We start from the raw sequence: 24,552 nt of genomic DNA on the forward strand, positions 1-24,552 counted from the left end.
TAATGTTCGAAAATTCGAACTTATGTTTGGAAAAATTTTAAAGCTTTCAAAAACTTAAAAACATAACTTTAATTTTATGTGAGACCATTTTTTTTTTTAATTTCAAACTTAAAATTTTTGAAAATTATTTAAAATTTTCAAAAATTTTAAAGAATTTTCAATGTAGTTTTAGAATTTAAGCTTTTAAAGTTGTGTTCGAAAATTCGAAGTTAAGTTCGAAAAATATTAAAATCATCAATATATCATAAGCAATTTCTAACAATTTCAAATATAAATTTTTTGAAAGAAACTTTTAAAATTTTCATAGATTTTAAAGTATATTTATTCAGCTTCGGAATTTAAGCTTTTTAAGTTATGTTCGAAAATTCGAACTTATGTTAGAAAAATTTTTAAAACTGCCAAAATAATCTCTAAATTATGAGGTCTTTAAATTTTCAATTTCAAACTTAAAAATTTTGAAAAATATTTAAGATTTTCATGAATTCAGAATAAAGAACTTTTTAAGACTTCAATTTTAGTTAAATTAGTGAAACTTCTGAACCGATAACACAGCTCAACACATTTCTAACCCAGAGAACAAAGTACACTATTCTAAAGAATTGAGCTGAGCTGAATCCAATACTCGCATCTGAATTTTCTCAACCAGATCAGGTTTGCATTCATATAAGAATCAGGAATTGAAACCAATATAAATATATGTTTTTCAAACTTAAGTTAAAGATATCTCGTAAACCTGATGTGATGAAGAATTTTGAGCTCAGATTTGGTTTCAGTTCAGCTTAATCCTTTATAAAAACATACATATTATTTTTCGACTTATTTTACATAGCCGGCCAGAGTTGATTTTCAATTTATGGAATATTTAGATCTTTACTTGAAGAAGCATATAGGGCATGTTGGAAAACTGTAATTAGGATCGGATTTAGCTAATAATTTATAAATTGAAAGGGAAAATGTGAAAAGTTTTTTTATAAATAAAATTTCCTTCCATGTTTCTAAACAATGTCCTTCGAAAAAATATATTAGACCAGTTTCAATAAGTGAGCAAGAACCGTAAGTTCCTATATTTGCAATGAAATAAATAAAAATTATTAAATTTTATTTATTTTTTTATTTACAAATCTAAGAAAGAAAATTTCTTTGATTTTATAGAAACACATCTATATTTTCTTTAAAACTTAAAGAGGCGTTAGTTTTTATAATTTAAAAACGAAAATTATCACAAATTAAAGCTATTTATATAAATTATATACATATAATTTTTTTACCTAAAATATACTCAAAAAAAATTGAACGGAATCTTAAGAATTTTGTAAAAGAATTAAAAAAAAAACTTAAAGTTATATTGTCAATAAAAGTAAGAAAACAAAATGGCTTTTAAGTAAAACCTGCTTAAACTACGAACATGTAATAAATCACCAAAGATTCTTCAATAGTAAACTAGTACAGATTACAAGATATCGACCAAAAAAAGTCGCAAAACCCAGATTTAAATTTAAAATTAAATGTTACATACCTTCAAAATTTCTTTAAAAATATTTGTAAACTTTCCAGTAATCACCTATTCGTTTAAAAACCCACTAACTAAATTTCAACAAAATTAAAATTAAAAAAAACATTTAAGAAAAATTTAAATGCATTGAAGGTTATATATAGTTTTGAAATGTTGTTGTTTTTGTTCGAAATTGTTTTAGTTTTTCAATATTTGGTTATGCAGCACCTGATAATAGTTTTGTTTTCCTTTAATATGGTTATTTTTTCTAAATACATAATTATTTTCCCGTATGATGATGATGATGACCAGAGTGTGATGATTGACCACCACTATTAGATGCCACACTACTAGCATTACTGTGATGAGCTGTATTATGATGTAGTAGTTGTTGTTGTTGTTGTTTATCATTATTATGATTATTATTTTGTAATTTATGCGTTATGCCAGTAGTGCTGGCCGTTGTAAGGTTTGTATGAGTATGAATTTTAAGTTGTTTTATTTCGGGAAAAAATTCTATCATTAAAATTTCTAGTAATTCCTGTAAAGCATAAAACGATTTAAACAATAAAGGTAGAATTTTTAAGTTTTAAAAGAAAAACTTACATAAAATAGTTGTTTGTTGTAGATAGGATTTTGTAAAGCATCAAAAACTTTAATAATACCACTTTTGGCAGCCTGGGCCCCCACTAGATTGCATAAAACTTCGGGTATATTATCCATTAGTAAAGCTTTAGCAGCATTTGTAGTCATTTCTTTCATATCATCCGAACGTACCGGATAGGCTGAGGCTAAAACACCGCCGGGCCAAAACGACTTAAGCATGGCCGAAAAATAATAATGCAGCATAGATTCTTCAAATAGATAAGAAATTGATTCTCGTATTTGTCTAAAATTAAAAATAATAATTAATATTTATTAATTTTTTACAAAAAACTATTCAATTCTTTACCTGTTTATTGTTCGCCCATAGGTTATTTGTACAAATGATATAATACTTTTACGCAGCCACTTAAACACACCACCCATATCAAATATTTCACCCATCAAGGCATACAAAGGTTCCGCAATCGAGTCTTTATTATCTAAATCGGCTAGCAATTTATTATCGGTTGCTGTATCACCTTCCAAATAATTTGATATGTCCTCATCATCACGCTGTAAACCCCAAAATGGATCTGAAGATTTGCCCGATACATCGGTGGTTTTCACCGGTTCCGTTTTGAAAAGTGTGGAAAGGGAAAATTTCGACTTTTTCGGTGAGGGTAAAGTTTGTTTTAAATGATCTGAACTAGGACTTAGAAAAGTGTAAATAGCTTCACTACCATTTAAATGGTCATCTTCTAAAATAATCTAAAAGCACACACAAGCAAGCCATATTAAATTAAATAAAACTAATTTATTCTTTTTATATGCAAAAATTGCCAAATACTTACATTTAAAAATCTTTGAATTTGTTGTTTAGCCTTTTCCAAGGCATGTTTATCGTTTTTCAAAAAGAAAAACTTAAAATTTGTTGGCAAATCGAAGGATTTTAGATTGGCACTAACATGTCGTAGTTTTCTTTGCAATTCCTAAAAGAAAAGAAAAATATTATTAATTTTTGCAATAATTTGCTAATTTTTTATAAAAATCGTAAAGGAAAACTTTAAAAATGTTAGTTAGTTTAATCAAATTAAAAATGCCTCGGTGGCGCAGTAGGCAGCGCGTAAGTCTCATAATCTTAAGGTCGTGAGTTCGAGCCTCACCCGGGGCATTAAGTTTTTTATATATTTTTAACAATTATTTTAAATTGTTTTACTTACATGCACTTGATTTAATGATCTCATAACCACCCAGCCACTAGATATACTACCCGTTCTGGCTTCTGGTTTACCGCTTGTTTTATAGGATGCCGGTGCATTAATATCTTCATCGACATGAACCAATATCATAAATTGCAAAGATTCTTTTTCGTCTGAAATCTAAAAAGTTTAGAAATATTAATGAAAAAGTTTTACCTCTATACCCTTCTCCATTTACCTCTACACTTTGCAAAGTTGCCTTCCATCTACCCAAATGCTCGGTCCAGGCATCAGTACGTCTTAAATGAGCCTCTGTTTGCCTTTTGATATTCTTCAACCATTCCATTTCTTTTTCCAAAATTTGTAAAACTTTTGAATCTGATTTTACGGAATATTTTAAAGCATCCAAAGCTTGATTTTTCTTGTCTATTCTTTCCTGTATCTGTTCTAGTTTCTTGCGAGCATATGAAGTATGAGCAGCCACATCAATGGTGGCTGAGGGTGTGCCCTCTACCCCATCCAGCGTGGCAGAGGGTTCATCATGAACATCACTTAGAGAGCATATTAATAAGGTGGGATCTTTATAGTCTTCAGCATCGAGTGCCTCTTTAAGCAAACGATATTGTTCGCTCAGCACAAAGGGCGGATAGTATTTGTCCTCTAATGTTTTGAGTATTTGTTTTTGCAAGTCATAGAATATTTCTGGTCCCGAATCACCCAAGAGGAAAGTTTCTATTAGTTTACGTTCATGTTTGTCGAATTGTATTTCGGATTTGGGAACCCTTATATAAGTGTAAAATATTTCCGTACCCAATTGATGGGCTGACGATTTGGGTGCATGTTTCATTTCCTCCACAGCCATATAAAAGCCCACCAGAGCGCTGGCCTTTAAAGGTTCTAAAAATAACGTCAAATAACGCCTGCCCACTGCCGTATTAAGTATTTCTATTAAACTTAAATCCACATCACTGGAATAATTGCCATTCCAACCATATTTTTCCAGATTCTTTTCACATTGTGCTTTGGCATAGGTTAATTGTTGTATATAACGTTTTAATCTTGTGGCAGCCGCAATATCCGATTTAGAAAGATTATGATCGGGGTCATTATCAGGATCAATACCTTTGGCACGTTGTAAATTTTGTACAGTAGTGGCATGCATTAAATCATTAACAATACTTTTACGTATCAAGGACAATTCCTCCAGATTATTACAATTGTTAATGATCTTAAGAAAATCCTCAAAACTGGCGGCATATTCATAACTACGTTTACTTATGGCAGCGGCCGCCAAACGACTTTCAATATTTTGCACCACCTTTTGATTAATATAATCAGGTGAGGTCAACATTTTAATCATGGGAAAAAATACTAAAAGAAAATGAATATAAATTGTATAGGTTTTATTAAACCTTATAAATTATAAATTACTTACTTTTATAAGATAGTATTTCACTTAATAAAACTTTAAGTGGTGGTAAGGAATAGCCTCTGGGCAGCAAAAGTATTATCATGATTTCACATAATTTACGCAGGAATTCTAATTCTTTTTCATCATCTACCAAATATGAATTGGTAGAGAAAACAGGTGGAGTATTTGTTTCGGCACTGTAATTGTAAAACTGTAATTGTAAAACTTACTTAAAATTTAACTGAAAAACTTACGCTCTTGCCTCTGCTATGCGTATTTTCTCTAAATGTACGGTTACCCTATTAACCATATCTACAGCTATTATTTTTGAGGCATCTATCTTTTTGGCTCTTTCGTGCATTTTTTCAATGGCATTCCAAAAATCTTCTCTTACAATATCATTAATTAATTTGGGTTTTGTGACGACATGTCTGTTTTATATTAATGATTTAATAAAATCATTGAATTGAATTAATAGTTTTTTAAGAAGGTTTCTACTTACCCCAGCCATGTTGTCATAAAATCTCTTAAAACATATTCAATTATTTGTTGTATTTGTAAATCCACTGTTTTACCAAATATTAAGGGTAAATTAGAGGCATTTTTAATGGGATTGGGTAAATCAAATAAAGTATTTCTGAAAAAGAAAAAAATTTCCAATTTCTTACATTTTTCAATTTCAAATTTAAACATTAAAAAACTTACTTGGTTGCATTGTATAATACATTTAAAGGTTCACGACTTGGTTTTGGTGGTTCCTTACTGGTAAACAAATAATGTATATAAACCGTACCAGCCACAGCTGAAAAAACAAAAGCAAATTAAATTAAAAACAAAGAAAAATATACCTATTGTAGATAGAATAGATAAAATAATAACCTACACCATCATGAGCTTAAGATGTCTTTCGGAATATGGGCTTAGCTTTATTAGTTTACTTAATTTCCAGCTATTTGTGCAATCTATAGTATATCAATATTTTAAATAGATTTTTGTATCTAAAAGTCCTAGTATCTCCATACTAGCTCTTACAAAGTATTGAAACACATATACAAATAATTTTATCCCGATATCATTATTAATACAAAATTTATGAGCAATAGAGTGATTTTCGAAAGAGGAGGGATCAATTATTAAACAAGCATATTTCGATAGGGTCAAAAATTTTTTAATAAAATCCATATATAACAAATATTTATTAAAAATAAACTAATTTTTCTTAAAAATGATTATATAGAGAATTATGTCAATTATAGATCAACAGTTTTCATACAATTTAGTAAAATTGTCTATTGACTAAATTATTCACTAGTCTATTAACTAGCCTATGGATTAGTCTAGTTTATTGAATATTGAATAGTTAATTTTCTGAATTTAAAAAAATTTAGTGATATTGTACTTTTCACAATAGAATGATACTGAATTGTCCATCCCTGCATTAGTCTATACCAGTGTACACTAAACAGGTATATGCAATCGAACAGCTGATAATTTTTTTGTTTTCTTATTTGCATACCTTCTCTGTCAAAATAAGTTTTTGTTTATTTGAAACAAAATAAAATTTTAATAATAAAAAAATTTAAAATGTTTAGTTTGTAAAAAAATAATATTGTTTGCACAAAAAATACATTTCAACCATCTTCCGCATTGCGCCCTTTCTGAGGTCCGCTGTCTTTAGCCAAACTTCATCCGTTTAGAATAGAACTTTAATGGCACAAATCAGGTCATTCCAGATATCAACTATCCCCCGTATTGCGCACGTTGAGAAGGCTGTTGTCTTTAGCCACACTTTGGTAGCCACAACACAACTTTATTGGCACAAATCAGGCCAATTCAGATATCAACAATCTTTAGTATTGCGCCCGTTTTCGCCCACTTTCGTTTGCCAAACTTTTGTAGCTAAAGATACAAATTTCGTGGCACAAATCAGGTTATTCCAAAATCTTGCTTTTGTCAGGTCCTCTGCCAATTCCTCTGTAACATTTACCAATAGCATCCACCTTAATATAAGTATATAAACATGCATATCCCTTAAAATTCCATTTAAAATCACTGCATGTTTTTTGAAATAAAATTAAGAATTTTTTTAAAAGACAAACATCAAAAAATATTTTAATTTATTTTGACATTGAGCTCATACAATTACAAAAACAAAATACATGTTGTTTTTGTATTGTTGTAGTGATGCATTTACCTGTTTAGTGTACCCTGGTCTATACACTTTTCTATTGACTAATTTATTAAGCTATGGATTTGTCTATGGACTAAAGTCTAGTCTATTGACAATTCTGGTAACTACATATCAAAAATCTAGAATGTAAAAATGTCCTTAATAGTGATTTGTTTATAGACTGTAATTAAAAAATTTAAAATTTCCAAGTGGGGTATAATAATAACATATACAAACAGTTATGCTGATAAGTTTCTTACTGACCATGTACACGCACACACACTCACAGAAGATGATAAAAAATTAATTTAAATTAACGGAAAATATGTTAAGATTATTTTTAAAGAAAAATTCCCTGATTTAAATTTAATTTAAATCATCCATAATAATAATAAAACAGATAAGGATTTACAAGTTTTTTTAAACAAAAAAACATTGACGACAGCAAATGTTCAATACAAAAAAGGGCGTAAATTTACATGCTAACTGCTGGATGGATGAATGGACGTGAGTGATAGCAGAAAAGAATAACAATTTTAAACTTACCGGCCACCACTAAAAGTAGAGAATAAATAACGAATAGTAGAAATAGAAAGAAGACGGGATAATACCAAATGATGGCCAACAATGTCACGGCCAAGGCGGATGTGAAAATTTTCCAATTTAGTTGTATAACTCGTAGACCTCTTGAAGCATAAAGAAACATACGTTTACCGGTTGAGGTTGTCGTTGAGCCGGATGATGTGTTGTGGTGATATAATGTGTTACTTGTTCCATTGCTGCTGCTGGGATCCAATGGGAATAGAGGACGTTTCGGAAAATCGAAATCACTTTTTGGCATTTTATTATTATTCTAGCTTGCGTGTAGTTTTGCCCTTATTGGTTTTAAGAAAAAAAAATCTTACACACACCCAGTAGATATACCAAATTACTATACACTACTTTATCACTTGAATACAAATGACTAAATGATTTTTAGTTTAAATAATATTAACAATAATAATCACATTTTGTTATTACATTAAGTTCCCACATTCTATTTAATACTTTTTTTCTACTTGCTGCTAGCAAGTGGGTGGGGGTGGTTGAGTTTTTCGTTTTCTAGTTACAAAATATTGATAAATTATTTTTGTATAAATCAATAATTTTCTTATTATTAACTTGCTTCTGTAAGTTTTATAAGTTTTACAAGTATCTCAAGAAAGGGGGTCAACAAGTTGTTACATGAATTTTATTAAAAAACGCGTTATCCAAATATTTTTATTATTATATACATATAGGTTTACTTTTTCTCGTTTTCAAAATGACCTCGACAAGGATTTTATTTTTTTTCTTGTTGGTTTTGCAAAAATATATACAATAATATTAAATCACTCGAACACTTTCACTGATGACGACACTTGCTTTCAGATTTTTCCAAGTATATAGCACAATTTTATGGCTGGTTTTAAAAATTCGAAAGTGTTTTCTATAATTAATTAACATTAACCATACACTAGTGTCATTGTTATTATTATTTTATTTGTAAAATTATTTATCAAATGTTTATGTTATCAAATGCGTAATTCACATCTTCCGTTTCTACAATGTAAAATGTTCTCAAAGCTTTGACGTTTTCTTTCCGACTGTTTTTTTGTTCATTTTGTTATTTTTGTTATGAGAGAGAATTTGTTTTGTTTTGATTTTTCTTTAGAGTTGCCAGAGCATTTGTTTGTTGATATAATATGGGCATATAATATTTGCATTGCTGAAAATAATAATAATAATAATAATTATAATAATAATAATAATAATAATAATAATAATAATAATAATAATAAAAATAATAATAATAATAATAATAATAGTATTATCAAAAAAATAGTAAATGCCCCATAAAATTTTTAATACCCTACCAACAAAGTAAAATATATCATATTTCGGTTAAGAAATTTAATAGTTTACCGTTATTTATGCACCCATTTTGTCGATCCCTAAATATTTTATCTGGCAGCACTCTTGTGTTATCATCTCTGTGTGACTAAATTCTGTTATTTTTTCGAAGAAGAAGCAGTTTTGCAAAAAATTATTACCAGAAACCCGCGCCGATTCGGCTTTAAGCCTACTATGCCTAGCCGTCAAACAAAATTTCAAAACCACCGCCGCCGAAAATTTTTCAGCTTAATACGGCTTAAAAATTTTATGTATGTTTTGATGATGGGTATATAAGATTCGGCATAGACGAATATAAATAACACTTTTGTTAATTATCTATATACTACATCTATATATATAAAATTCTAACGTTACTGTAGTTGACAATGGCGTATATAAAAATTGATAAATTGGACTTTTTACCTATAATATTTAAATGTTTTTGTAGATAGGGCCTTTTGTTTTCTGTCAATAAAATCGATAATCGATTTTCTAGATTCTCATTACATTCGGGCTTCACATGCTTAATTTCATGTTTCTAGTTTCAATATTATAAAACACACAAAATGTACCTTTTGAAGAACGAAGTACCAAAAAGTTCCCTTTTATATGTTCTCACTTCCTCCGGGCTCTACATGCTTAATTTCATGTTTCTAGGTTCAATATTATAGAAAATTCAAAAAGTACCTGTGTAGAACGAAAAAGTACCGAAAAATCCATTTATTGTTAATTTCATGTTTCGATTTCAATATCATAGAAACTCAAAAAGTACCAGTTGGAGAATGAAAAAGTACCAAAAAAGATCACTTGGTACCGGTGTTCCAAACAACACCCCATTAGCATATTTAGTGTTTCTAAATCTAAAAACTGTATATAAATTGGATCATTGTGTTTTAATAAAATCAAATTTCCCGCTTTTACCCCCTTTGGTATTTTTTTCCTCCCCATTAACGAAATAAATATTCTATTCCAAAAAGTTGCAACATCGTATTGGGAGCCCGATATTATGTATTCATATGTATAAGTTAATAAACCAAAAACAATGTTCTAGTACCAAATAGGTACAATTTTCACCCCTTAAACGTTCGAATATCCAAAAAGTACTAAATTCATATTTCTATTTTTTCGTCAAGTTATAAAGGAGCCAAAAATATTTTTTGAATGTTCCCTAGCTTAAAAGATACTTGGGGTGCAAAAAAAGTACCAAAATACAGTTTTTACCCGTTTATTCCCTAAAAGGCCCGAATTTGAAAAAAGTACCAGACCCCTGTCCGCTTATTTTTTAAATGAACGACGATAAGCTTTAAACTGTTTTTGTATCTTTTATAGCGAGTTAAATTTTTACATTTTTTTTATTTTTTTCCATCCCTGCATAATTTCTCACACAACTTTTGTGGTTGCTCTATTTTATTGTTATAAATTATATACTTTTTTATCTCTCGGATTCCGTTTTTATATAAAATCTTTGGAAATTTGTAAATTAAGGTTATTTGATACTAAGCCGGCTTACAGTCGATTTTAAGCCGCTGCCGTTAATATTTGTCGGCGCAGGGTTCTGATTATTACACCGCGAATTTATTGCCGGCATAAACATTTAATTGTTATTATGATTTTTTATTGAGTTTTCTCTAATAAATATCTTAATATCTCTATCTAAAATATCTAGAAGACATCTATAAACATTTTCCTGTGGTAATCATTGAATGTATTGCAAAAAATTTCTGCAAATCTGGATGAAATTGGTGAAGTAATGATCGCCGTATCAGAGCCTCCTTTGGAATATATTCCACGAGGTAGACCGGCGGTCGATGAGCATCCTGGTCCCACGGAGACTAAACCACATCCTCATTTGCCCTCGGAGAATATATTACTACAGCGTCTACAAAATGTTAATATTTCGGCCAAAGAAGAACACAACGAATTCTGGTGTATACGTGAAATCTATGAGGAATGTAAACGGGAGGAAAAAGCCCATAAGTTTGATATTAAAACTAAAGTCTCAATGAAAAGAAATAACAAGAATGCAACGGATAATGGCAAGAGCAAAGATGTTAACTTGAACTATTTAAAAGAGCCTCAGGAATATGTAAGTGAATACTTAATGAACTCGGAGGAAGAGTTGTATGTAAAGAAACATACAGCTGTATGGACTCGAGGTATGTAGTGAATACATTTGGATTTTGACTAGTTAAATAAAATATATGTATGCTTTGCAATTAAAGGTCTAGCAGATGAACGCAGTATTTTACCACGTTTATGTTTTACCTGTGAAACTCCCATAAAATTTGCTTTCTTCTGTAATAAATCATTTACACAAACTTCCTTGGAATACCATAAAAAGCAACAGCAACAAGAGGAGGATGAAGAAGAGGATAAACAAACTTCAATATGTTTAATAGGTAGTGTTAGTTTGTGTTTTAATAAAATTATAATTGCATTTCATATTATGTGATTTTAGATCAAACCTCTTTACGTGTTTACTGCAGTAATGGTGAAGATTTTCTATCGAATTTAGAATTTCCCATATCACATGTCTGGCCTACACGTTTTGGCATACTTTTAGAAAAAGTAGCCTCTAATACTATTATACAGAATTATACCATTTCTATGCCACGTTTATTTTCACTTTCTCATCCATTGGATGAGATTTGTCCCGTTTTAAATAAATCTGCTACAAATGTTATTTCCTATCTTATTGAGTCCGATTATAATATAATATTTTCCGATGAAAATTCTGATCTTTTGCTGTTGTATGATACCAAAATTGGAAAACATTTCATATCGAAATTGCGTAAAGCTAGCGCTGATGAGATACAATATATTGGAGCACAAAATGAAACAGTTTTGGGTAGTACAGTTCATCAGTTTAGTATGCATAAGGGTGGCAGTACTTTAGGACAACATACTGCCGGTCAATGTAGTTTTTCACAAAGTAGTGTAAAATTTCCGGGAGGTAAGTGGTTACGTTTTTGTTGGGTATTAGCATTTGTTTAAATTATATTTATTACTTAGTGGCTCCTAAAAATAGCACACATCTAGGACGCACTAGCTTGGGAACCTCGAATTACTCTACACATATAAGTAAATTCCTCAATTGTGCTCATTCATTAAGTGGTGCCTTTGGAAATTTCAAGTATTTTATTATATAAATAAGAGAAAGACATGAATTTAATAATTTATTGTTTTTAATTTAGTCGTTCGGCAGCAGCTTCACCTTTAAGTAATTTACAATCAACCATAGGTCAACATTCTATATCTGTACAGGATATACGCAAATGCGGTCAATCTCAACCCTCAAAACCCATTGTCCCTGAGTTGTGTTTGGAACATGTTTGGACGGAAAACACTTACGGCAAGTAAGTAATTTAAAGTTCCAAACAAAATCGTTTAGATATTAATATTTTTTTCGATAGCAACCGTGATTTTTGTGAAATATCCTCAAAGGCCTTCATACACACCGATTTAGTGGGCCAAACGTTTCTTTGCTATCTTTTGCCACGTTCATGTAAACTACAAATGGTGCGCTTGAATAATTTCGAAAATAAAGATATACAAATATCTACTATACCCATGACGGTAGTGGCAAAAGATGCAGTCGCCTTGGAGGTAATGTAATATTAATAGACTTATTTAAAAACTTTTGAAATTAACAATGATTTATTAAGCACTTTTCCCAACCAAAAGTCCACTTTAAAATCATAAAATTTTATTCCCTTTTAATAAAATAGCGCATGAATATGATTGCTGTACTTGATCCCTCAGGAACTTTAATATTATATACTGGCAATGTTTTAGTATCTAAAGTCCATATACCCAATACTCTCACCAACAATACTCCAACTTCAAAAGTTACTATAAATGTTACCCCAGCAACACAAAATAAATCTCCTAATACTTCATTTCCTCGTCGCAGTAGTCTCTTGCCTTCAGCACAAAAACCAGGAGACACTACTTTTGAAGACGAGTTACATTTGCTATCACCAGTACACCCCCTGCAACCGCAGTTTTCCAATAGGTAAGTAGAGAAACATTTTCGATAATAAGACAACTTTAAATAAAGTATTCTGAAATATTCTGATTTCAGAAACAGCAACATTTGTTTGGGTCTACGTGATCCGGCCGTTAATCGTCTTACTTTAGTCTATAGTTCGGGGAAAATGTTGCGCATTTCCTTGCCCTTAATAAATGAAACTAAATTTGTTACTCGCTGCATCAAAGCTTTAAAACAAGTCCTCAAAAAAGATCAATACATACAGCTTATTACCAAATGGTATGGAGCACGAAATCCGCCCGGATCACGAGATTATTCTATCGAACAAGAATGGGAAATATTTTGTAATGTTTTATTAGATCTAATGGGATTTTCAGCTGTTATGCATGATTATAGCAGTAACACTGCTACATCGTTTAGTGCTGAGGAGCCAAAGAAAAGAAAGAAAAATGATGAAATACATTCGGGTACCGAAGAAGATTGGCAATTTATGTTGTCCATTCTAGAAGGTTCAGATAATAAGCCACCAAAAGAAAATAATTCACAATGTACAAATATTGATACTACGGCTTGTTTATTCAATACCATACCGGCTATATTTTATAGTTTTCATTTACTCTATGAGGATTTTAAATTGGACGATACTATGCATGCACATTTGTTGCCATTAGCCAAGGTAAATAAAGCAATACAATTTCAAATAAATATTACAAAATGTTTGGTATTTCCTTAAATAGTTTCTGCATCAATTAGCCTACGATATGCAATTACAATCGTATACATTTCATTATGCTATGGATTTTCCTTTGCTGGTGAAAAATTGTTCCAAAACTTGTATTTTAACCGAGCAACATGGTTCTCAAATGTCCTATAAGGAACTTTTACAGGTGCAAGCTCCTAGTGTTTTTAACCAACTGGAATTTATAATACGAAATAAAGACACTTTGCCCTATAATTATGTGGAAGGTATAAATGATTTAAGTCGCAATGTTTTACAGGTAAATATATACAATATTTTGTCATTTAATTACATCTTATCTCTGTAATTGTATACTTTTTAATCAAGGTGGTCTCACTTGTTATGCATGGCACTAATAAAATCAAACATTGGATAAAACCGTTTGAATTTACCGATTCTGTACAATCATTTTTTGCTAAAAAACCCAAAAGATTTATATCAACTAATGTCTCCCGATCCGAACAGGTTATACAAATGTTAATCAATATGAGTGAGTGAAATCTAAAGTATATCAAATGATTTTGTTATTTCAATATCAATTTCATTCACAGAAATGACACGTAAAGATATAGAACATTTACCGGTAGCTGTACACTTAATAATATCCGAATGTTTGGAATACTCTAGATTAGAACCACCTATAGGTTGCTCACCTGCTACATATGAATTAATTTTGCGCTCTGATTTAGTTGCTCATGCTAAATTACATAATTGTGATTTTGCAACACTAAATAAAAGTTCAAATTATTTGCAAAACATGAATATAGACACAGAAGATTCATTATCTGCTCGCTGTCCACCTTCTAAAAGTGGTATATCCCAGATGGAAGGTGCTTTAGATGATGGCATGGATAATATAGATACCAAACTTTTAAGTCTACGTTATCCTGATGATATGCGCATAACAGAAGTTCGTAGACTGTTAACATCATCAGAGCCCGTAATTATAGATATTACCCAATCGCCCGGCACTTCTGATCATGAATTTATTGAAGAGCAAGAAAAACAATTATTTACCTTGTGTACTCGAACCATGACTTTGCCTTTGGGTAGGGGTATGTTTACTTTAAGAACTTCCATACCTACACCAACCGAATCCATGCCCATACCAAAACTATGTCTAACCGGCAAGGAACCCATTAAAGGAGCCACTGTTGAAATGCAACAAATTGAATTTCCCGCCAATATGAGTTTATGGCCAACATTTCATAATGGTGTAGCAGCTGGCCTGAAAATATCACCAAATGCGCGTGATGTAGACTCCACCTGGATTGTTTACAATAAGCCAAAAGGACAAGCCGAGATATCTACAGAACATGCAGGATTTTTAATGGCTCTCGGCTTGAATAATCATTTGAAGACTTTATCTTTCATGAGTATTTACGAATACTTAGTAAAGTGTGATGAAATGACCAGTGTGGGTTTGCTCTTGGGAATATCAGCCACTCATAGAGGTACTATGAATAACACTACCACTAAACTCTTAAGTGTACACATTGAGGCTTTATTACCAGCCACCGCCTTGGAATTAGATATTCCCCAAAATATACAGGTGGCTTCTTTAATGGGCATTGGTCTATTGTACCAAGGTACCGCGAAAAGGCATATAGCCGAGGTTTTATTGCAAGAAGTGGGACGACCTCCCGGACCCGAAATGGAAAATTGTGTTGAGAGAGAATCGTATGCCTTAACAGCTGGTCTGGCTTTAGGTTTAGTAACTCTAGGACAGGGTGAATCTCCGGCAGGCTTAAGAGATCTACAATTACCCGATACTTTGCACTATTATATGGTGGGCGGCAATAAACGTTTGCTAACTGGTTCTCAAAAAGAAAAATATAAACTACCCTCATTCCAAGTACGCGAAGGTGATCAGGTTAATATTGATGTTACAGCTCCCGGAGCTACTCTGGCACTTGGTCTTATGTTTTATAATACCGATAATAAAGCTGTTGCTGAATGGATGAATCCACCAAATACACGTTATTTGTTAGATCTTGTACGGCCCGATTTATTATTACTACGCACAATTGCTCATGGTTTAATAATGTGGAGTGATGTTCAGCCGGATGAAGAATGGCTGCACAATCAATTCCCTGTAAATTTAAGATTTGATGTAGAAAAGGGAGCACAAGTTAATGAAAATGAGGATATCGATCATGAAGCCATAACGTAAGTAGTGCACCTAAGAAAAGAAGTAGAACTAGAACTAAACTAGAATTGGACTGAGTTAGAATTGAGCTAGAACTGAAACAGAACAGAATAGAATTGAACTAGAACTGAATTCATTCTAAATGTATAATATTTTATCTTCTTATAGGCAAGCTTATTGTAATATTATTGCGGGTGCAGCTTTTTGTATTGGTTTAAAATATGCTGGTACCGAAAATCCCGTGGCCTTCAAAACCCTTAGAAGAGCTATAAAATTGTTTTTGGGATTTTCTGGAAAATATGTGGGCGAATTTGCTGGACGCACAACTATAGAGAACAGTCTTATGGTTATTCTACTAGCCATATCATTGGTGTTTGCCGGATCGGGTGATTTAGAAATACTCCGCATTATACGCTATTTACGTTCCAGAATTGGTACACAACATCCTCATGTAACTTATGGTTCTCATATGGCAATACACATGGCTTTAGGATTTCTATTTTTGGGTGCCGGTCGTTTTACCATAGCCAAAACTCCGGAAGCAGTGGCAGCTTTAGTATGTGCTCTTTTTCCAAAGTTCCCAACACACAGTAATGATAACAGGTATGTTAGATATTTAGAAAATAGTTTCTTTATATGTATATGAAATGTATTTTTATAGATATCATCTACAAGCTTTCCGGCATCTTTATGTTTTGGCTGTAGAACCTCGTCTGTTTTTGCCCCGTGATATAGACACACGGAAATTATGTTTATGTAATATATCAGTATTGGAAATTGGCTCTAAGGAGTTGAGACGTTTACCTATGGCTCCCTGTATGTTGCCTGAATTAAATACTTTACAGAAAGTTGTAGTAGATGATCCCAACTATTGGCCAGTATCTTTTGAAAAGGATCGTAATTGGAATCAATTAGTGTGAGTGAATATTTTAAACTTTTTAGCAAGAAGTACTTGGTTTTCTAACAATATTCACTTTGTTTTTATATGTTACAGTAAAGCTTTGGAAAATTCAGCTTGTATAGAGATTAAGAAACGTTCGGGCTGTTTATCGCATCTAGAGGATCCCGATCGCCTGAAAAGTCTATTCTCACAAACTTTAACGACAGAACAAAGCGTTTGCTGGGAAATAGATCCCAAAACATTGGAACGATTTTCAAATGAGCCATATGTTATAGGATTTACAGATCGCTTGTTGCATTTGGATGAAACAGAAACCTCATCCGGAGAATTAGCTTTAAAACAGCATTTAACAATGTTATTTTACAATGCAGTTGTAAAGGACAAAATGCATGTTTTACCCATTTACTTGGCCACTTATAATGTAAGTTTTTGAACTAAATTCTTTAAAAATATAACTTTAGTAATGATAATTATTAATTTTAGCATGTTTTACACTTGAAAACGCAACAACTAAATTTCAATGATATTTGGCAATTGAAATTGATGAGCTCCTATTTGCTGCATTACACACAATCTCATATACTTTTCTCTAAAGAGCTGATATTGGCCTATATTGAACAATTTCAAACATTCATCGATAACTGTCGTCAACAGTTGTCTTTACCCTTAAGACAGTTTATAGGTTCACGTGACTTTGAACCACATATTATAGCTAATCTTTCAAGCCAAGATGTTGCGCGTTTGGTAGCTGTCATAATTTTCTATCAACTTACACCAAATTTAATGAATTTAATTGTTCAGCCTCCAGTTAATTATATTGGTTATATAAAAGAATTTCAAAAACTTCAATTGGATGCATCAACTACACAATGTTTATTAAAAGTGTTGCAAGCAACAAGTGCCTAAAAGGTTACTTTCAGCTAAAAATAAAAGATGTGTTTTTTGATTAACAATTATAAAGGTATGTATTTAAATTTATAAAAAATAACAATATTTATAGTTATTAAATAACTTGAGATATTTTAAATGGAAGACGATCTATACATAAATTGCACGAATGGAACAATGGAGTACTACTAATGTCTAATGGCTTGTTTGTTTTAATACAAAAACAAACCTTAAATTCTTTACTATCACTATTTATTACATAAATAATTTAAGGCCTAATATTTTGTTGGTCTTCGGTTAAAACTCCATCTTTTATATTACGCCCAGTACATTTATTATAAATATATAAACCCACCAGTGGAAACATGGTCATAATATCAACGGCCACTGGTATAACAATAGTTAAATCCGCCTGAGGTTGTGGCAAGGTTTTTAATAAAAATATGGCAATGCCCGTATTTTGTATACCAGTCTCTATGGCTATGGTTAAGGCATCCGTTGAATTTTGTTTAAATGTCTTCGCCACACACCAGGATATAATATATCCTAACCAGGGTAGTAACAACCCTGCTAGAATAATCTGCAAAAAGAAATAAAAAGGAAAAAATTGAGATCTCTTAAAATATATATTTAAATTTTAACAAACTTACCTGCCAAGAAAATAACTTAAATAAATACACATTAGTGGCTATAGCGAACACTATAATGAATACTATTAAACATGTGGAAATAGGCTTTAAAAGACGCACCAATATGCGACTAACACGTGGTGCCCATTTTTGTATAGCCAAGCCAATGGCTAAGGGTACAATTAATCCTATAGAATATGTGGCAATTTTAGCATAAGGCACTTTTAAATTGCCGCGTGTAAAAATAACATGACCCAAGGTGAAAATCCATAAAGGCATCATAGCAAATGCAGCCAAATTAGTTATGGTAGTCAATAATACCGAAAGATTAATATTACCACCCAATATAACCGTCCAAATATTCGAGGCACCACCACTAGGCGAAACGCCGGTGAAAAATAAGCCCAATTGCATTTCCAAATTATCGGGAAATATAAAATAGCCCACAGCAAAACTAAGTAAAGGCATAAAAGCATATTGACATATAATACCAATACCAGGACTCTGTAAAAATATAATATTACATTAGGAATTCAATTTAATGTTCATTTAAATCCCTACTTACCACAGGTCTTGTTATAAGACCTTTTAAAACGTGCAAATCTAAGGCAGCACCAAAATTAATATACAACAAAGACACCAATAAAATTACAGACCCGGTAAAAACATGATCAATAACACGCTGTTTACGTATTATAATCAAATCAAAAGATTCTTTACTTAATTCTGTGGTATTATCTAAACTATTGCTCATTTCAACATTAATTCGAGTCGAACCCAAGAATATTACATCAATGGTTATATTTCCATGCCAACTTCTTTTTAGGCGATCAACTTGAGTTCCCATTACGATATCGTCCACTCGAGCCAAATCATTATTATCAGATTTAAATCTGAAGGATATGTAATTTAAATTTTCAACAGCAATATCTGAAAAGAAATATCTTTATTAAATGGATTTTATCGAAAATATTTTCTTATAATAAGTATAACGTTAATGACAGGGTTATCTAGCGATAACGCTAGTTTTGCTATTTTAGGCATAAATATCTCTTCTAATTATATGGTCAAATCAGAAGGGTACTCTATGAACGAAAATAATGGACAGCAGAAAATGTGTTTGTCTTTCATTTAATGACATGTAATTAGGGTGGCGTAAAATATAGATTTTTTGTCGGAAAATAAAGGGAATATCAGTACTTTCGGAAATTATTGTTGTTTTTAACATTCATAACAAATTTCACGCTGTTATATTACGGTTTTTTTTTATTCAAAAACCAATATTTGGCCGATTCAAAGTTTTTAAAGAAATGGAGGGCTCTTTATACTTAAAATTCATTGTTAAAGTTATTTTAAATTATTGACCGCTAATCGAATTTTGAGGGGAAATGTAAGTGATCGTAAAATAAGACCCCTTTTCTTTCTTTCTAAAAGACGGGTTATATGGAGCCAGGGGGTTAATATGGTCCTTTCCCTATATATTTTGGGTGATGGATTTACGTCTACATCAGTTATTTATGCAGAATATTATCGTGATATTGGTGTTTATAAGTGAATTTTGACCATCAATTGACCATAAATCGACTCAGAAAGAGATATCGAGACCATTGGTATACATTAAGGTGGGTATAGGACCAATATTTTGGGCGTTACAAACATCAGCACAAACGCATAATACCCTCCACACTATAGTGGTGTAGGGTATAAATATGAATAACTTTTTTAATTAAAATGCCACACAAATGGCTATATGAAAAAGTTTATATCTTATTAAGTACCACCCTAATGTATTAAATTCTTACAGTATGTATGTATTTAAATAATATCTAGTTAGTGCCTCAGGTGGGAATCGAACCCACCACCTCCGGTCTAGCAGACTAGATTACTAACCACTAACCTACCGGAGGCCAATAATATCTAAGTTTTACAAATAAATGTAGATTCTACAGGTCATTTTTGTATTAATGCGTGTTTCAACATTAGATATGCACTTAGAAAACAATTGATTAACGATGGATTTTGATATATTTCTTAAAGATAACTAAAATTGATTTCAAATTTGAAACCAGTCGATAATTCTATTAAATTTTAAAATAAATAGTTTACTGTTTTAAAAAAAACATTTCTATTAAAAGACACTATTTAAAAATTTTAATATAAAACTTCTGCTCCACCTAAAATTCCATTTTGCAACAAATTTAAAATCTAATATATAATATATAAACTTGTAATTAATTGCATGAACATTTTATTTTTTAAACGTTGCAAACTTACTTGTAATTGTTACTTCTACCTTTTCCAATGTATCCATATGAGCAGTCATATTTTTTGGATTAAATTCTACATGCCACTGAGGTTCTGATTCCCTTCTAAATCGTGTGCCCATAGTGGCAGTTGTTATTTGTTGTAATGGTGAGGAAATTCCATGACGCACCATTACAGATAGAAGCCATATTAGTAAAGCTTTTAGAAAATGCATTGTTTTTTCTTTACACGTAGTAGTTATTTAATAACACTTTTTTTTACTGTAAATATGTATGTAATTATAAAATATTTGATATTTCGCAAGAGACTCTGTAATTTTGTGTATTTTATTCTGTAATAATTTCGAGGATCTAGTAAATTATTATTTTTTTTAATTTCTTATCACATTTTCTTCAATGTTTTCTTAGCAATTCACCGTAAATTTTACAAATATTTTTTTGTTTATTTTGATCTAAAGATTCAACAAGTAATGTGAATTTACTTTTGTATTATGCAGGTTATAGACTTTTAGAGTTGTTTTTTAATACTACACGCTCTCAAATTATAGCACCGCTCATATCTACTACGTGAGTCTCTGAATGTTATTTCAATCTAGTGGGTTTCGGTGTGATGTGAATATAATATGAGATTAATAAAAATGTTGCCACTTGAAAGTTTATTGGGTACTAGATTTTATTGGGAATCTTATCTTATTTTCATTAGACCGGACCTTAAAAATGTCAGGTCTTAGTTACGTCTACTTTTGATTTACAGAAATGTTTAATAGCAAATCTTAAATTGTAGCATGAAATATCAACATATTAGCATTTTCTTATTTAGGAGTTATTAAAGTTTTGAAATAAATCTTGTGTTCTGTAGAAAATTAACTTTCTGGTAACTGGTAACTTTCAAAGCCAATTTATTTTAAGTGAACATGTCTAATGTAGCTATGAAGTTGCTAAAAATAAAAAGTCGCTTACTAATTTCTGATAAAAAAATTGTTGGTACTAATTGTCCACAGATTATCAATTAATAGAGTTAAATTATAATATAACGACATCTTGCTGGGATTTTCGTCACTAAAAACGATTAAACTAGGCAGTGATAAATCGATTATACTCTTTATCACAAAGATAATATAGATGATCACAATATACGATTCTATTTTAAATTTAAATGTGCTTCAAAGAAAATAGAGCTGATTTTATTTTTCTATCTTTGAAGGAAAATATGAGTGATTATAAATTAAGTGAGTTTTATCGAATTTGGAGCCAATTTTAGGGTTTCAGTCACAAAATCAATTTTGAAAGAGAATGTGGATGATAAAAAAAATCAGATCTTTTTTGCTTAAAATGCGTTTTAACGAAGTCAAGGCTGATTTGTAGAAAATGGAAATTTTAAATAATGTTATTATACCCTGCACCGCCATTGTGGGGAGAATATTATGCGTTTGTCCTGATGTTAATTTAGCTATGTCCGTCTGTCTGTCCATGTAAAGCTTGTGCTTACGCTAACGAATTCAAAATGGTTAATATCGGTCCATTATTTCGCATAGGCCCCATACAACCGTATCGCCAAAACAGATCTTTTGAAAATGACTTATAAACACTAATAACTCGATAAAATTCTGTATAAATAACTTTAATTCAGGCGTAAATTTCTCTAACAAAATTTATAAGAATAGGCCCACATTTACCCCTTTTTTGTCCATAAAATTCAAATGTGTTTTAACTAATTTAGAGCTAATTTTAAGTTTTCGACAAAAGTATCATTCATAATTTTCCGACCCTATAAAGTATATATGTATATTCTGGATCCTTATAGATGGCGGAGTCGAATAAACCATGTCCATCAGTCTATCTGTTGAAATCGATTTTCTGCAGACCCCAGATATTTTCGGAATCTAAATCTACAATAATTCTGTCAGACATACTTTCAGCAAAATCCGTTCATAAATAACGGAGATATAAGGAAAAATCCGAGACAACTTCTAAAAATTTCATTAAAATTAAATCTTATAAATTTACCTTATTTTAAACATACTATAGTGAAAAGTATATATTCGGCAAAGTAGAATATTATTTTTGTTAAAATTTATAAAACGACGACGAGCTCTAGATACATTTAACCAAAGAATAAACCATTTAACTTTGAAATTTTTATAATTTAAAATTTATTTAATATTGATTTTAAAATTTCAAACATCCGATATGTTATGATTCCATAAACAATTTGAAATCGACCGATTTGTTCAAACGTTTCTCGATCGAATGAGTTTCGATCGAGAAATGTTTTATTTCTTGCAAAATACTGCATAGAGATAAAAAAAAACTTTATTTTTAAGAAAACTAATTGAAAAAATATGTTAAAATTTTATAAAAACTGTTTTTATTAAAAAAAAAATCGTATTTCTGGACGCCTCATTTTTTCTCTTTCCCAGTTATTTATCTAGGATATGGATTCCAGATTAAAGAAAACACAAAATTTACAATGGTTGTTTTTAGAAAAAAAAAACTTTATTAAGTTTTAACATTTCTTGTACACTTGAATGTACTTAAATCCTAATATTATTCTAAAAAACATTCGGACATTGTTATTTAGTAATAATTAAAATGTATAAAATTGTTTGTTACTAATATACACAGAAATCGTATATTTTATAAAAGTACTTATACATTCATATTAGAAAGTCTACTTAAATCTAAATAGTGCGGTAACCTCAGGAGCTCTTCTAAAAATGCTTATAACATATGGATATAAATTTTACCAACGAGGGCGGCCACCTCCGCGACCACCACCACCGCCACGTCCTCCACCACCACCTCCACGGCCAAACCCGCCGCCGCCACCACCACCTCCGCGGCCAAAACCGCCACCGCCTCCACGCCCACCACCACCTCCGCGACCAAAGCCGCCACCGCCTCCACGGCCACCACCACCACGACCTCCTCTCTGGTTACCAACACCACCAGCTGGACCCTTCTTCTTGGCACCTTTTGGTTGAGGTGGTTTTGGCAAAAATCTTGCAATGGGCAAGAGTTTTGAGGGATCAATAAACAACTTCTGTTGTGGTTTAAAACTGCTGGCATTCATGTTGTCGGACAACTTCACAGAGACCGAGTAGTCTTTCACTGTGCCGAAAATTTCATCAATTTTACCAATTTGCTCTTTGTTTTCCAAATAAATTGGGGCATTGAAGTATGGAACATCATCGATTTCTACTTTGCAGACCAAATCGTCTTCACATTTGTAGGAATAATGACCTAGGGGAATAACACGATCTGGTGGACCCTGGTCCCTGAAGCTACCGCCACCACGTCCTCCACGGAAGCCACCGCCTCCGCCACCTCCACGGCCACCACCGCCGCCTCCTTTATTAAAACCACCTCCACGGCCTCCGCCGCCACCGCGACCACCTCCAAATCCACGTCCTCCTCCACCGCCTCCGCGTCCAAAGCCCATGTTAAAGAATTTAATTCACTTTTAATTTAGAATTTAAATGAAAATAAAACTTTTTTATCTTTGTCCGATATTGTTGACTGAGTGCTTAAAAGACCACGATGTTTTGCGTGCTGTCAAATGAAATAAACACGTGTATGTGCTGTACAGTAGCTAACAAAAGTTACCATACATTACCAGCAACTTGCAGCTGTAGTTTTTACTTCAGATGCCAACTCTTTCTACTGGATCTTATGAATTTAATCGTTTAGGTATTTTTTATTTAATTTTGTACAAAATATGCTTATTACAAGTGCCTAAAATACTTTTTAAATGGAAAATTGCAATATTTATTTAAAATATTGTTTGATGTGGTTTAGTTGTTACACACTGTAGATTACAATTCACTGAGAAATGGTAGCCGTAATGAACTAGAGGTATTGCCATATTAAATACATAAATGACATTAATAATGACAGTGTTGACATCAAAAATACACTGTAATAATTTTTTTTTTTTGTATATAACACAGGTAAACAAAATTTAAAAAAAAAAACGAAAACCAGAGACCAAATTTTATTTTTCTAATGGAAAGAGCAGCGCTGAATCCGAATCTCAGATTTCCAGATATCGTTTCAGGCTTCTGCGGAAATATGATCCAAATATCTTGGAAGTCATCTGGAATAATAGGATATAAGGAATTACATTTAGTGAATACTATATAAGGTTTTAGATTTCACCAGCAAATATTTTCCATGAAGTATCCTCCTATTAACCTATCGCTTCATAAAATTTGATAGAC

General features: G+C 31.4%; 4 protein-coding genes and 1 non-coding gene across 6 annotated transcripts in view; 2 read left to right on the forward strand and 3 right to left on the reverse strand.

Annotated features, from left to right (window-relative positions):
• LOC119612821 (sorting nexin-25) overlaps positions 1–8,471 on the reverse strand; it is a 10,004-nt gene extending 1,533 nt beyond the window's left edge. Inside the window, exons 1-11 of one of the 2 annotated variants that reach the window (XM_037968693.1) lie at positions 7,404–8,471; positions 5,393–5,489; positions 5,190–5,324; positions 4,942–5,118; positions 4,712–4,884; positions 3,515–4,647; positions 3,298–3,456; positions 2,929–3,066; positions 2,445–2,743; positions 2,099–2,381; positions 1–2,033 (exon numbers count right to left, since the gene is read on the reverse strand). The exon at positions 1–2,033 is cut by the window's left edge and continues 1,533 nt beyond it. In XM_037968693.1, the coding sequence (XP_037824621.1) occupies positions 1,773–2,033; positions 2,099–2,381; positions 2,445–2,743; positions 2,929–3,066; positions 3,298–3,456; positions 3,515–4,647; positions 4,712–4,884; positions 4,942–5,118; positions 5,190–5,324; positions 5,393–5,489; positions 7,404–7,698 (3,150 nt within the window). In that variant the 5' untranslated portion in view covers positions 7,699–8,471 and the 3' untranslated portion in view covers positions 1–1,772. Of the gene's footprint in view, positions 2,034–2,098; positions 2,382–2,444; positions 2,846–2,928; positions 3,067–3,297; positions 3,457–3,514; positions 4,648–4,711; positions 4,885–4,941; positions 5,119–5,189; positions 5,325–5,392; positions 5,490–7,403 lie in introns of both variants that reach the window. The other variant, XM_037968692.1, reaches the window with a different exon arrangement.
• On the forward strand, positions 3,176–3,248 carry Trnam-cau. Its single transcript has one exon. It is a non-coding gene; the product is annotated as a tRNA-Met (tRNA).
• A 2,050-nt stretch (positions 8,472–10,521) lies between the features above and the next one.
• LOC119612823 (anaphase-promoting complex subunit 1-like) lies at positions 10,522–17,483 on the forward strand. The gene is made up of 15 exons (XM_037968696.1): positions 10,522–10,927; positions 10,994–11,170; positions 11,230–11,724; positions 11,784–11,904; positions 11,966–12,127; positions 12,185–12,377; positions 12,500–12,786; positions 12,856–13,438; positions 13,500–13,760; positions 13,829–13,991; positions 14,053–15,670; positions 15,819–16,253; positions 16,312–16,566; positions 16,645–16,972; positions 17,035–17,483. The coding sequence occupies exons 1-15, from the start codon at positions 10,522–10,524 to the stop codon at positions 17,455–17,457; spliced, it is 5,907 nt and encodes a 1,968-aa protein (XP_037824624.1). The 3' UTR covers positions 17,458–17,483.
• A 6-nt stretch (positions 17,484–17,489) lies between these two features.
• LOC119612824 (P3 protein-like) lies at positions 17,490–20,931 on the reverse strand. Its single transcript, XM_037968697.1, has 4 exons — positions 20,343–20,931; positions 18,634–18,998; positions 18,090–18,572; positions 17,490–18,019 (listed from the first exon to the last, which is right to left on the reverse strand). Exons 1-4 carry the CDS (start codon positions 20,545–20,547, stop codon positions 17,708–17,710), a joined length of 1,365 nt encoding a protein of 454 aa, XP_037824625.1. The 5' UTR covers positions 20,548–20,931; the 3' UTR covers positions 17,490–17,707.
• Positions 20,932–22,796: 1,865 nt separating this feature from the next.
• LOC119612826 (probable H/ACA ribonucleoprotein complex subunit 1) lies at positions 22,797–24,160 on the reverse strand. The gene has a single exon (XM_037968700.1). It carries the CDS (start codon positions 23,772–23,774, stop codon positions 23,076–23,078), a length of 699 nt encoding a protein of 232 aa, XP_037824628.1. The 5' UTR covers positions 23,775–24,160; the 3' UTR covers positions 22,797–23,075.
• Between the last annotated feature and the right edge of the window lie 392 nt (positions 24,161–24,552).

Source organism: Lucilia sericata, unplaced genomic scaffold (genome assembly GCF_015586225.1).
Source record: "Lucilia sericata isolate MDLA Ls3-8-SP2 unplaced genomic scaffold, ASM1558622v1 Contig001836F_arrow, whole genome shotgun sequence".
Lineage (NCBI taxonomy): Eukaryota > Metazoa > Arthropoda > Insecta > Diptera > Calliphoridae > Lucilia > Lucilia sericata.